General features: G+C 42.8%; 1 protein-coding gene across 16 annotated transcripts in view; it reads left to right on the top strand.

Moving 5' to 3' along the window:
- CELF2 (CUGBP Elav-like family member 2) overlaps nt 1-13,256 on the top strand; it is an 814,981-nt gene that overhangs the window by 690,715 nt on the left and 111,010 nt on the right. For all 16 annotated transcript variants that reach the window (XM_077897256.1, XM_077897248.1, XM_077897253.1 and 13 more), the window contains one exon: nt 10,998-11,080. In XM_077897256.1, the coding sequence (XP_077753382.1) occupies nt 10,998-11,080 (83 nt within the window). The remainder of the gene's footprint in view (nt 1-10,997; nt 11,081-13,256) is intronic.

Below are 13,256 nucleotides of genomic sequence, written 5' to 3'. Positions count from 1 at the left end.
TTTATGAATGAAGCAGGACAGAAATATCCAGTGTCTCTTTGAAAACTGTCATGGTCTCTGCCATGAGAACTCCAGGCCCAAGGATTCTTGCCTTTTATCCCCGGAACATCAATTTATAGTTGGCCACAAAAGCGCGTTTCTCCTATGAGTTCCGCTCTTCCAGGCAATTTGTAAAAATATCTTTTTCCCTGATCTCCATGCACATGAAAGATGACTCAGTTATCATGGGAGTGGGTGAGACCGTTATCGTGGCCATAAATATCAGCTCTCCAGAGTCCTCCACCACAGGAAAAAGACCAGAATCAGTACAAATCTTGACCTCAGCCAGCACGCAGTTTCATGCCTCTCTACTTTAGGGTAACCATAGAGACCAGAGTTAGGAACTAGATAAGACTTCCCACATTCTGATTCCAGAAAAAAAAAAAAAAAAAACACCTTGGTTCTACTTCAGGTTGAAATAACCCCCTTAGAACAGTGCAGCGCCCACCAGAACAGGCCCTTAAAACATGAGAATACAGTGATGCCATGGATCAGTGCCAAAGTAACTGAGCCAAGCTTTATTTTCTCAGGCTAACAATGCATGGCCCATATTCGAGGTGCCCGTGAATGTAAGTTGCCCCACCATTGAAGCTGCATCACAAAGTTGAGACTTATGAGACTGGTCTGGCCAAGAAAGCGTCACATAGCCCAGTGTGCTGACTTGAGAATCCTCGGAAAACAGATATGATTTTAACTTACTTTCATTGCCACTAGGCTCCTAATTATAATGCCATCCTGTCCTCAAGAGAATGCATGCTACGAAATAAACTTATATTAGGAACTTCCTTTTAATGAGGTCCCTCAGTACTTGAGAACCTAAATCCTTTTTAATTGGATTCAAGGTAGAACTACCTTCTACCACATTTAACCCTGGGATGCCTTCCTTCGTGTCTGTGAAATTATCTCGGTGAACTGAACCAAAGCCCTGCTCAGGTGGCCGGGCCCTTGGAGAAGGTGCAGGTCCTGCTGGCCCCACGGGTACCCATCACCGCTTCACCACCAAGACTCTGAGGAGACCGACCGGGCCAGCCACACAGGTTTTAGGGAGACTACTCGTTCCCACCTCCAGCTGGCTCATCAGGTTCAACCTAAAGTTATTGTTTTCTTACCTTCAGAGAAAAACTACGGTCCTCCGTTCAACTCTAGAATTAGTCTTTTCAAAATGAAAACATATCCAAATCCACGGTTTGCTTATTACCTTGCATTCCAAAGATCTAATGATGTTCCCCACAGAGGAGGCTGCTTGCTTGCTTCATCCTGCCACCCCCACCCCCCATGCCTCACTGACAAACACATGTCCTAAGGCCTCTTGCCTTCCCATGCTTAGAGCAGAGTTGGAATGTTAAGAAACAGCTAAAGGCAGTGATTGTCCTATCTGGGGAAAAGGTGACATTAAAATTCCTCAGATACCTTTACAGCTATTAGATGTTTGAAGTGGTTTAACAGAAGTGGGTTTTTTCAGAAGCCCAGGGACAGGGAGAGAGCAGATTCCAGCAACTTTGCCCTTGACGTCTTTTCTCTCTGTGCTGTGCTCTTGTTGGAATTTACATAATAATGGTGAGGAAGTGTTGCAGTGCACACAAAGCTATGCACATTCGTCCTCATTGCTTTCCCAAAAAGGCTTGAAAATGCAGTAGATTTAATCTAGGTCAAAAAGAAAGAAAGAAAGAAACTTCCATTTTCTTGGCAGAAGATGTAGAAAGTGTGCCTGTGTTCACAGGGCCATGGGAGTATCAGGAGATGGTTCCTCCAGGAGAAGTCCCCAGGGGCAGCAGGAGGTTGGTAGTAGCCTAGATCCGGTGGCCAATTAACAGAATGTGGTCACAGCGGGTCAGGTGCAGAGTGTGAGGAAGACGGGCGGGGTTGCACGGAATGGGTGAGATCCATATTCTCTCCTTTGGTTGAAAAGTTGCCCTCAGGTTTGCTGTGGAGCAGTAATCCTTCTGGGGAGGTGAGTCAGGGTTCCTGGAGGAACCTAGGTCCCTGCCCCAGGTGCCCAGAAACGAGAAGTACAGCTCCTGTTTTGTCATCGAGATGCCCAGGGGATTCCCTTGGGACCACGGCTGGGAATCCACACGGTGCTGTCCCCATAATTCAAGCACTGCCAGCAGAATGGCAGCATTGTTTCTCTGCTTCCTAGGTAGTGGCCAGATGGTAATACTTTTTACATCAGGGTGCCAATTATATCAAACTCTATAAAACTAAGCTAATTGGATACGGTTTCATTAAAAGTTGATTTCTACAGGATGTGGCATTTGTGGTGGGTAGCTGTTATTCGAGCTCAGGAAGTCTCCCTCTTAGAGGCAGAAAAAACAGTTTGTCCCACGAGACAGTTTAAAACAAGGGGCTTATAGGTTATAAAAAGGCATTTTGGGTGCCTTGAAAGAAGATCGCAGGCAGTTCTAGGGATCTTTGAGAGGAAGACAAAACCTCTTGGGTGGCTCATGGCATATTCTCCTGTGAGAGGCACAGACGTTGAAGGGTGCTGTCAATCAGTGCTTACTGGGATGGCTATGCCTTTGCTCTTAGCTACCAGTGTGATTGTGGGTAGTCGGCTGACCCCCTCTGTGGGTGATGGAGAGTTAGGCTACCAGCATTAACTCATTGGAAAATCCCAGGATTCCATGGAAGAGGTACAGAAGCTGAGGGAAAACTATGCCCTGTTAACTTCCTCTAATTTTTTTCCCCTCAGTTTTGAGTTTAATGCAAAAAAAAAAAAAAAGGAGTGGGGTACAGAACAAAAACCCTTTCATCCTCTTGCAGGTCCTCCCTATAGCTAACTAATAATGTTTGGCCTGATTGCTGCTTTTTGTTGTTGTTGTTGTTTAATCCCTTTCCTTCGTCTCTCTCATTTTGTTATCGTGGCCATCCTGGTGGGGCATCCTAGTTCAGAGGAGCTGCACTGAGGAAATTGTACACAGGGCCACATAAACGTGCTCAGCGAGGGGACTGGATTTTAAATGCAGCTTGTGAAATCAGAGCTTTAATTGTTCTATCCCATCTTGCACTCCTCTAAAGCAAGTGTAGAAGGAATAAACACCTAGGACCGTGGAGGCCATGAATGGACAACAGGGCATCTGGTTAGGGGTCTTCACTGGCAGTGCCACTTCTTGGAGGGTGGGCTTCAGCCTGCAGAAAAGGGTGCATCCACCCCTCTCCATTGTACCCGAGAGGTCTGCGTCTGTTTGAGAATGGCATCTCGTCACTGTCTTTTTCCTCGAGATGCTAAGGGTCACCTTCCAGAACCACGGGAAAGCTGCTTCCTGTTTTTGTTCTTTTAAGGTCATTGCCGACTTGTCTTTAAAAATTTAATTCAGGGGATTTTTGATGGGGTTTTTTGAACCTTTAACTGCTTTGTAGAAACTGAAAGTCGGGGGGTCTTGGCAAGGGTGAGGTCAGTGATTGATAGTCGAAACCTGTAGTGTGTGAAGGATTCACTTGAGCACAAAATGTACCACTTAGATCAACAACCTTTGGACTCTGAAAAAGTATTAAATTCTCTATATAGTGGTGAAGATTGAGGGAGAAAAATAGATTACGAGGGGAATCAAGTATGGGGAGTATGTCCTCCGTTGACTTAAACTGGTTTGTGTGCTACTGACTTGACAAGAAGCCAAGCTCCCAATTGCAGTTCGACTTGTGTAAAGCAGGCACCTGCTTTGCTTGCAAATGTGCATACAAAAGAGAGCTTCATTCACAGAAAGAATAAAAACATAGCGAGTTCGCTAATTTAGCCTTCCAGGGCCTTCGTCCCTTGATCTGTCGGCCCCTCAGAATTCAAAGGCAGCCTTTAAAGGAATTCTCAATTCACGACATGATGGCTTCGTCGATGTCCTGAATTCAAATGTATCTTGAGCTAAATATATCTGCCAGGACCATTACTTTGTTTCTAAAGGAAATAAGTTAAGTATAGTGTTCAGTCATCAGATGATCATTTTATGGCTGTTTTCAAGTGTTTATTTGCCGAGATTTAGAAAGGAATGTAAATCTGATACGTTTGATATGTGGAATGGCCTTGAAGATGTGGTCAACCCCCACTCTTTACCCCGTGGTCAGAGGTCACATGGGGAGATAGGTGTCCGGTGCACAACACCAGGAGCTCCAAATGTGAGAATTTTTTTTTTTTTTTTTGCCTTCTTTCCTCCATCCTGATGCTACTCTTCGGCAATGATAACTTAATAATGGAAAATTGTGTATTTTAGAAAATGTTCCCCAATTCTCCATATGAAGATATTACCAAAGAGTAGCATCAAAAAAAAAAAAAAAAAAAAAAAAAGAGAGAGAGAGAGAGAGAAGAAAAAAAATCAAGTTAGAACTAGAACATTCCAGAAAGGCCCTTTCTCCTATTAATGAGAGTGCCTTTTAAGGGACATTTAACTCAGTGCAGCTGGTGGCCCCAGGAGAGTCCTGAAGAGCTTCAAATAGAGTAGCTATGCAGAGGGCTGGTTCCTGTACCATTGAGAGTGCACATTGTTAGCATGGGATCTGAAACCTCCATCCCATAGCTGACAAGTGACTGTTGCAATGATTGAAAACCATTCAAGTCACTAACCTCTTGTCTTTAAGCCTGGGTTCTATGGTAAAAACTGCCTTGTCATCCATATTTCAGAGTAAAAGACTTAAAGCTGTTTTTTTTAAAAATGATGTCTCCACAGCATTAATCCTTAGTTTCATTCCTCCCCAAGGCAGTAAGTAAGGATCAGAAACCTCGGAGGAAATTTCGTTAATGAGTATGGTGTCGACTTTCCTAAGGGCAGAACTAGTTTTAAAATCTGGGTTTTGGTGTCATTCTCTAGGGCTGTGTCTACACTGCCCTCCAACTGAAGAATATAAACAGAGTGCTATTTGACTCAAGACAAGCCATGATACAAACTGGTGATCTCTACATAAGCAGTGCATTTTTTTTTTTCCCGTGTGAGTATTATTACCAAAAATTTCCAAGTAAAGATTTTCAAGAGAAACAGCTGTGGTTTGAAAAGATTTGTGATAATCCAGATGGTTTCTTTGAGGATAAATCTACTTGATCATTTAAAATTAAAGTCTTTCACTAAAGTTGAGTGTCTTTATGATTTTAAATACACTACTGACGTGTGTGTGTGTGTGTGTGTGTGTGTGTGTGTGTGTGTGTGTATAGATACCATTGGCCTGTCTTGCTTGGGGCTTTGTCTCTGGAAACAGCAAAAACCTCCTAACAGTGTCTCAAATTATTCTGCAATTAAGCCCGCAAAATACCTGAGGGAACTCTTCATGACAGCAGAAAACTATTTGTGAAAAGATGGAGTCAGACACCAACTACCCTGTTTGGAGTATGTAGCACTTAGCCTCTGTGGGAACTGCCATTCTCAACTTCTGAGACAAGATGGTCTGATCATATTGCACAGTTAATTATAATGTTGATTGCACGCCACTTCACATGCTGAACATACGCAACCAGATTGCTAAACTTGTCAACTTGTGGGAATCGGAGTGACCAAAGGTTCCCAGTCCCCTGACTCACACTCTCGGGGCCCAGTGTCCACTGCTGTTTGCCGACCACCCAGAGATGCTCACTGTGAGGCTTGCACTGGCCAGCCTTCATAGACAGCGCTCTGTACCCCAAGATCTCTCTAGGCCTTCTTTAGCATCAAAGTTGACCTATCTCACGTTGCCTTCCTAGGAGCTCTGCTAGATGTTCCAACTTAAGGAGCAAAGTGAATTCCCAAGGGAGATATGAATGGCCAGTAAACTTTCATGTGTTACCCCTCCCCAAGGTGTGTACAGACTCACCAGCAACTCTTCATGATCAGTAGAGGAGTCCTCACCTGTGGATGTGTTAGGCTCCATGTGGGCCTAACGCACTGGTATTTGGTTCTGGAATCACCTCCCAAGTTTTGCCCCCAAACCTATTACACCCAGTAATTTAAAAAGACCTGATGAGGAGTATTGGGGAGTTATTGATACATAGACCCATGGAAGATGGATTTTTAGGGCAGAGGAGCTCTGAAATCCAAAGCTCTTATGGATACAATGAATTGTCAAAACTGTTGAAAAGTGAGATGTCATAAAATAACCTGTGGGTGGGACATCACATTTATCCTGTCAAAGTTTCTGCAATAGGAAGAGACTCCTGAATGGGTGGATAAAGGTGGCAAGTCCCGTACAGTGCACCTGCGTGTGAGGCCGTGTGAGATGGACAAGTTAGAAACCTGTGAGCACAACTCAGCCGCATGGAGCAGAAATTGGAGGGTGGAGACCTGCCAAAGCACGTGGCTGGTCAGACTGCATTAGCCTCCACAGAGCCCCCAGGGGTCCCCTTCCAGGTCACTTCCATGGAGCAGAACCTTCTTCAGGTGTTGCACGGGCAGCAGGGAGAGGGGGATTCCAGGACGATGCTGACACTGGAGGGTGTCTCTCCCCAGTGTTTACTGCAGCCATTGGCCATGAAAGAGCACCTGTGGACCTTATAGATGTTTAACTACCCACCTTACAAGGATGTTTGTAAAAGAACCTGCTGGAGAGGGAAGGTCTGTCCCCTGAATCGTATTGCCGAGCCATCTGGTGTTGCAGCTGACCTGAAAAATGAATCCAGTAAATTTCAGACCTGAGTTATAGCTGGCGTGGGGAAATCTAAGAAACAGGTGGTTCCCTTAACAGCTGTGCATCCAGTTAGGGTACACAAGAAAGAGAATCCCAACTTAGCCAAGCCTTCATGGGTTTTCTGGGATCTGTAGTAGCTCCCTGACCTTTTGCCATGATAAAGACCACATCAGGGCAAATAATATTTCTCCCTTCCTTTTGTTGAAATATCATCTCTGTAGGTCACTGAAGCTAAGATTTTAAGTGAGCATATCAGGTGATGGATGGATAAAAAAGACCATGGTTGTTAGGTGGGAGGGTGCTCTCAGAAACAAGAGTCCATCGATTACTGGTTGTATGTAGACCAGTGCCTCTTTAGGGGAAAACCACAAATTTCTGTATGTAAGGGGGCTACTTACATTTGTAGTTCTGTATTTACACTGCAAATTTTAAGATAACCTTAATCAAACACTGTCTTTGTTAAGTGAGTTAGTATGCATGCTGAAATGAAGTGCAAGCTATTTTTAGCCCAAGAAAAGTAAAGAATAATTTTAATGCTTTAACAGTTTGTTCTAAATGCAACACTTCGGCTGTCTCTACCCATGTTGTTTGAGAAGGATCTCGGGCAGCCCTGGTTTTTATTCACTGATTGAGAGGTAATGAAACTAAAGTAACTGAGGTACAGAGGAAGTAAGATATTTCTGTCTAAGTCACTCAGGAACCAAAAGTATGAAACCAAAAGTAGAGTCCTGGGGGGATATTCCCAATCTTGTTGTCTTCCCCAGAAACCCCACGTTTGTGTAGGTTGTTCAGTGCATGAGGGTATCCAACCGAGGCTACAAGTAGAGGCAAAAATCCAAGCCTTAGGCCACAGTGAGGAGCCCATGCCCACCTTTTCCAAAGTCTGTTTGCCAAGCACAGCAGTGAGGGGCTGAGCTCTTGGGTTCAGAGTTGGGAAGCGGACCACCGGGATATTCTCCTGTGTATTACAGCTACACCTAGAGCTTATCGGGACATAATCTTGAAAAGCCTTTGTCTTAAATGGGTATGAAGTAAAGGACACGAGAGCTCTGCACCATTTGAAGAGGGTCTGTCGAGATAACTCTGATTTCACTATATCAATTGTAAAGGCACAGTGTACACCAGGTAAAACTGGAAGGAGGTTGGGATTTGGGGTATCTTCCCATCTGCCATTTTGGACATGAGACTCCTTTCCTCTTTCCTTTCCTCTCTGCCTCCCCACCCCACACAGCTCACTTGCCCTGTCTCTAAAGACAGACAGACTCACACACACACACACACGCCACCTTCTATTCACTAAGAACTTTGTTCAAGAGGAAAGCGCTCCAGCCAAATTTACAGTAAGATGTAAATAGCTAAGAACAATTAGATGTTTCCATCCTCAGAGGGAGCATCTTAATACTTAAATAGGAAATGAATTGTACCTTCCTGGTGGATTTCAGGCAGTGAGAAGTGGTAGGGATTTTGTCTAGATGTTGAAGGCAAGAGTGCTTGCTGTCTTCTGGAGACCATTGCATATTGGCCTGAGCTCTTCCCGTTGGCCTCACACACAGGATTCACTCAGTACCATCATCTTTGCTCCTTGGTGCTTTTATCTTATCATTGTCTTGACTTCTCATTTTTTGGCACCCCTACCTGCCCTCCCACCATTCCCATGGGCCAGTCTGGGCTTTGTTTTCAGCTCTGAGGCTGGCCATGCTGGCCTTTGTTCGTCATCTTCAGCATTGCCTTCTTTCCAGGCAAGCACATGCCTTGTAACTTCCGCTCCACCCCTAAGTCTTCTTTTCTCTAAGTATCCCACTCCCCAAATCTCTCTGTTGGAGAGTACCAGACTGCCTCTGTTTAGAAGTTCTGGTCATCGTGGTTGCAGTTGGGAGCTCCCACCCTGCTACCTTCTCCAGCAGCCAACACCATAAGCCCAGGAGAGGGAGAGAAGTTACTGAGATTCCATTAGGAGCTTTCAGGAGGCAGAGGTTACATCTCTCTCTGCTCTTCTTACTGTAGGAAGCCCAGTGAAACACAGTTGGTGTTTTTTTTCTTCTTCGTAGAGTGATTCCAATGAGTTGCTGGAAGCTGGGACTTGACTTCCCTATTTAAACTTATTCCTAGATCTGAAGCAATTCCCCTAGCTAGTCTTAGGATCACATCATGTCACTGCAGCTGAAGTCACTCATTAAATTGAACAGTTCAGTAAAAAAAAAAAAATCTACCATTAGGCCAAATGGACTGTGGTCACAGAGTTCAAAATAGCTGAAGTGAAAAACTCATCTGAACATTGTCAATCTAGGGTATCTGAGTGGCTCAGTCAGGCGTCTGAATCTAGATTTCAGCTTAGGTCATGATCTCAGGGTCCTGAGATTGAGCCCCATATTGGGCTCTGCACTGGGTGTGGAGCCTGCCTAAGATTCATTCATTCTCTCTCCCACACACACACACACACACACACACACACACATATCTGTCCCTCCCCTCTTCATTCTCAGTCTTTCTCTCTCTCAAAAATAAATAAAATAAATTAAAATGGTCAGTCTGTCCATCTGTAATTCTTCCAAGAAACTTAATTATTCTCAGTTTCTTCCATTGTGTCAATGAACTCCTATATTTTAAGAGTTTCTAATTCTTCAGTGCCTGTAGCTTGAATGCCAAGAAGCAATGATTGTGCTCTACTTTGTCCAGAAGGTAAAGGTTTTGTGTATTTTGTATATTTAATCTCGGTAGTCTAAAACAAAATCGAACATATGACAAGTTTCTAAATTTCTAAGTGAGGAAGCATCATAGGTGTATTTAGGAATGCTGTATGAATGGAATTGTACTTTAATTTCCCCTACTCTTTAAAGATTTTATTTGTTTAGAGAGAGAGCACATGTGAGCACTTGCATGGGGGGAGGGGCAGGGAGAGAGGGAGAGAATCTTCCAGCAGACTCTGGAGCTGAGTGCAGAGCCCAGTGCAGGGTTCAATCCCAGAATCCTGATATCATGACCTGAATCAAAATCAAGAGTCAGACGTTCAACTGACTGAGCCACCGGGGCACCCATCTCTACTCTTTTCAATGAGTTTTTATTTTGAAAAATAGAATGCCTTAGCCAACCATTGATGGCTAGTGATGCCAACTCCCTCTTGTCAACTCTGCCATTTTTTTCCCCTCCTCTGGGTTTTTTTTGCTTAATTCCCCTAAATGGAACCAAGGCTGATGCCTGAGTGCTGTACATTTTTTTCATGCTACTTGGTATGTGTTCTCTGTCTGGTATATGAGTACTTCTCAAAGTCCCCCCTCCAACTCTCTGGCTCCGTGCTTTAGGATCCCCTAGTACAATCAGGGTAAAATATTTATGATCTTCATAGTGTATCTCTCCTCTTTTTCCCTCAGCACAACTTACAAACTCAACTCAGAGGCGTCCTCTTTCTTCTTTAAATTTCTAAAGATTTTGTCCACCCCTTTTTCCCAAGCTTGGCTGTGCTGAGAAGCTGTATGTTAATGAAGAGATCATTAGCTGGTATCACCATCGGATTTAAACAGCTATGTCAACCAGTATCTTTAGCTACAAACTGAAGAAGGGGTCAGCCATCCTTCAGAATGCAGAAGTAATGGACACCATTTTCTTTTGTGGAGGAAGTTGGTTGGGAAGAGGGGTTTTGCTGGCCTCTCCTGGGGTGGGAGCATTCAACCTGGACTCCCATCAGCTCTTAGAAATAAGGAATCAAAGAGTTGCCAGTTGATGTGCTGTAGCCGTTATCAAATAAGACATGGGACCGTGTGTGCGAACATCTGCTTGGGCATGTGCCCACCTGTACCGTAACTAAATTTCCAAACTGGTTAAAATTATCCTTCATTTGGCCAAGAAATACTGAGCATCTCATAGACAGAACTTTGGGTTATATACTATGGTACAGGTAAAAAAAAAAGAAGAAGAAAGCAGTGTCCCACCTTTTCAGAACCTTATAATCCAGTGGTCTAAACCATTGAGTTTAGAGAGTATTTTTAAGATGTGATGTTCTAGAATATCCTTTAAGGAAATTATAGTTACTGAAAGTTTTTTGCCATTCTCACTGTGATTAGACACTTCTCTGAACGTAGTCGCTACACAAGTGCCATTAACATGTCACCCACCTCGTCGCCCCCCCCCCCCAATTCCTGAAGAGCTGTGTTCCAGGTAGTTGGTGCATAGAATTATAAATTGATCTCCAACGTGGGCAAAGCTAATAAATACGGTCTGGTTGAAAGGCACTGGTAAAAGCTTGCAATGTTATTACTGTTCTCATGCACATTATTATTTTTAAATTGTGCATCCTTTTAAGTAGATTGTTTGTTCGCCGTAGTCTCCATTATATCTAAGCAAAGCATTCACAGAAATTTCTAAAACCTTTTCATTTCTCTCTGTAGGTTGTTGTTTCGTAACATTTTATACAAGAAAAGCTGCACTTGAGGCCCAGAACGCCCTGCACAATATTAAAACTTTACCTGGGGTGAGTCGGTTTACTTTTGTACCAAAATCACTTTATTGCTTGAAAATGGTCCTTTCAACTGAAGGTTCTAGTTATGGGCTCTTAGTGGCAAAAATGACTTTGGTCTTTTGAGGAGTATGTGCTGACCCCTCTGTTCCCCTGGGGCAGCCAGACCAGCTGGCCAGCCCCTAAAGAAGCACTGGCATTAATGCTGATGGGCAGAGTTCTCAAATAGTATGTCCCCTGGTTAGAAAATCAGAGTGACCCCACTGGGCAGCAGCAGCTGCCAAAGAGTATTGGGTGGGCTAAGACTTTAAAAGGGGGGAAAAAAACCCAACACACACAAGAAAAGCGGATGGAAAAGTAAAAGCTTTTACTCACCAGGAGCCCCTTTTGAAATTTAGTCTTAGATTTTCTTTTGAAAGGACAAAATGTACCCTGTACAGCCATAATATTAAGCCTCCTAATGGTTTCTCAACAGTCAATGGCGGTTAACAAAGTCAATGTTTTAATGCCTAATTTGTGGCTTCATGTTGATAGAGAACAGAAAATACAAAACTCGCAATTTTTTTTTTCCATTTCCTTCCTGGTAATATTTGATGATTAGTACAATTCGCTAGAAGTGAACTGATATTGTATGTAACTGCTGCATCAGAATACGTTATTTCTGGGGAGTTGTGGCAATTTTATATACTGCATGCTGGTATAAAGTGTCCTGTGCCATTTGCATATTTTCCCCACTGACCCAAATTTCCATGAGTTCATTTAATAATCTAATGATGTGCATTGGTTATCGTGAAGAATTTGTAGTAAGCTGTGCAATAATAATTTCACTGAAGCCTGGTCGATCAAAATATAAGGAAGATAATGCAGTGTCCCTAATGCTTTCAGGGTGTAATTCTAGCTGTCGTTTTGCTCTCTTCGTGCTATAGACATACACGGTCACCCGTGTTGTGTGTGTGTGTTTGTTCATGTTAACATATGCACATATAAGCATTTTATACCCCATCACCCCCCAAAAAAGCATTTGTTTAATTTTTAATTCACCTTAGATCCATTGATATGTAATTCATCTTAAATCCATTGAAAATTTCATAATTTCTTGTAGTGGCAAGATTCTCAAGAAAAAAATTTCAAAACATTAGTTCCTTCGCCCTCCAAAAGTAATAAATTATGAACTGTGGTCTTTCTATCACACCACTGCAGCCTCTCCCTTTTCCTTAGAGCAAATCAAAGAGCAGAGGATTCAGGAAAGCAAGTGTGTGATAGCAGAAATCTCCCTTCCCATTTCACTACTTCTCCCTAAATTTTAAGGTGGTTTTAGTAAGGCAGCTTTTAGTACGTCTAAGTGCTTTTGCTCAATGACTTTTTTTTTTAAGTATTATGTAAGTATTTGTTTTCCTTATAAATGGATTATTTTTTCAATGTAAATTCTAGAAGGTTGCGGTGTTAGGTCACATTACCAAGTGAAACAATCAAAGCTCAACCAACAATAGGAAAAAATTTTCTTACTTCTCAGTCTCCTAATCAAACCCAAAGACCACTTGGTATTACTTCTTTTAAAAAGAAACACTTTATAGTAATCAGCACACAAAATCCCTTCCAGGTATATTTTTTTTAAAAATTCCTGAGATGATGAATTTATGTAGCATGTAGGGTTTATTAATGCCAAATCACATTCTGTTTTAAATTAATGCAAAGCTTGGGTAATTTGAATTCATCCATTCCACTAAAAGCTGCACACAACTCCCCAGTATGTCATCCTTGTAGGTGAAGACACTCTCAAGAAACCCAGAGTCAATATGATGAGTGGGCCATATTGAAAACACTACAAGGGGCTGACAAGTCTGCGTCTGTTTGGGACATATTACTCTGACCCTTTCCTAGCAAACAAATAGCATCTTAAGTTTGGTGTTTTGTTGTTGTTGTTTTTATAATGTTGCGTATGTTCTGTTTTTCTCTTCTTAAAAATTCTGCATGCAGAAGTCAGGAATAGTGATCTTGGAGACCCGTTAGTAAGTGCAAGAATTCAGGGGTTGGAAAAAGATGGCCTGGCGATTATTTTTGCTTTTCTTTTTATCCAGTTCAACTTTACCTGTGGTGGCTTAAAGGGAAATTTTGAGAAGTCGGGTCTGATTTGTAGGCTCCCAGCCTACACAGTGCACACACTGTTGCTGCATTTTCCACTTCAAATTAG

The sequence above is a fragment of the Canis aureus genome, chromosome 5, assembly GCF_053574225.1.
Source record: "Canis aureus isolate CA01 chromosome 5, VMU_Caureus_v.1.0, whole genome shotgun sequence".
NCBI classification, from domain to species: Eukaryota; Metazoa; Chordata; class Mammalia; order Carnivora; family Canidae; genus Canis; species Canis aureus.
Note: the sequence above shows the minus strand (reverse complement) of the source record. Positions and strands in the feature narration are given on the sequence as shown.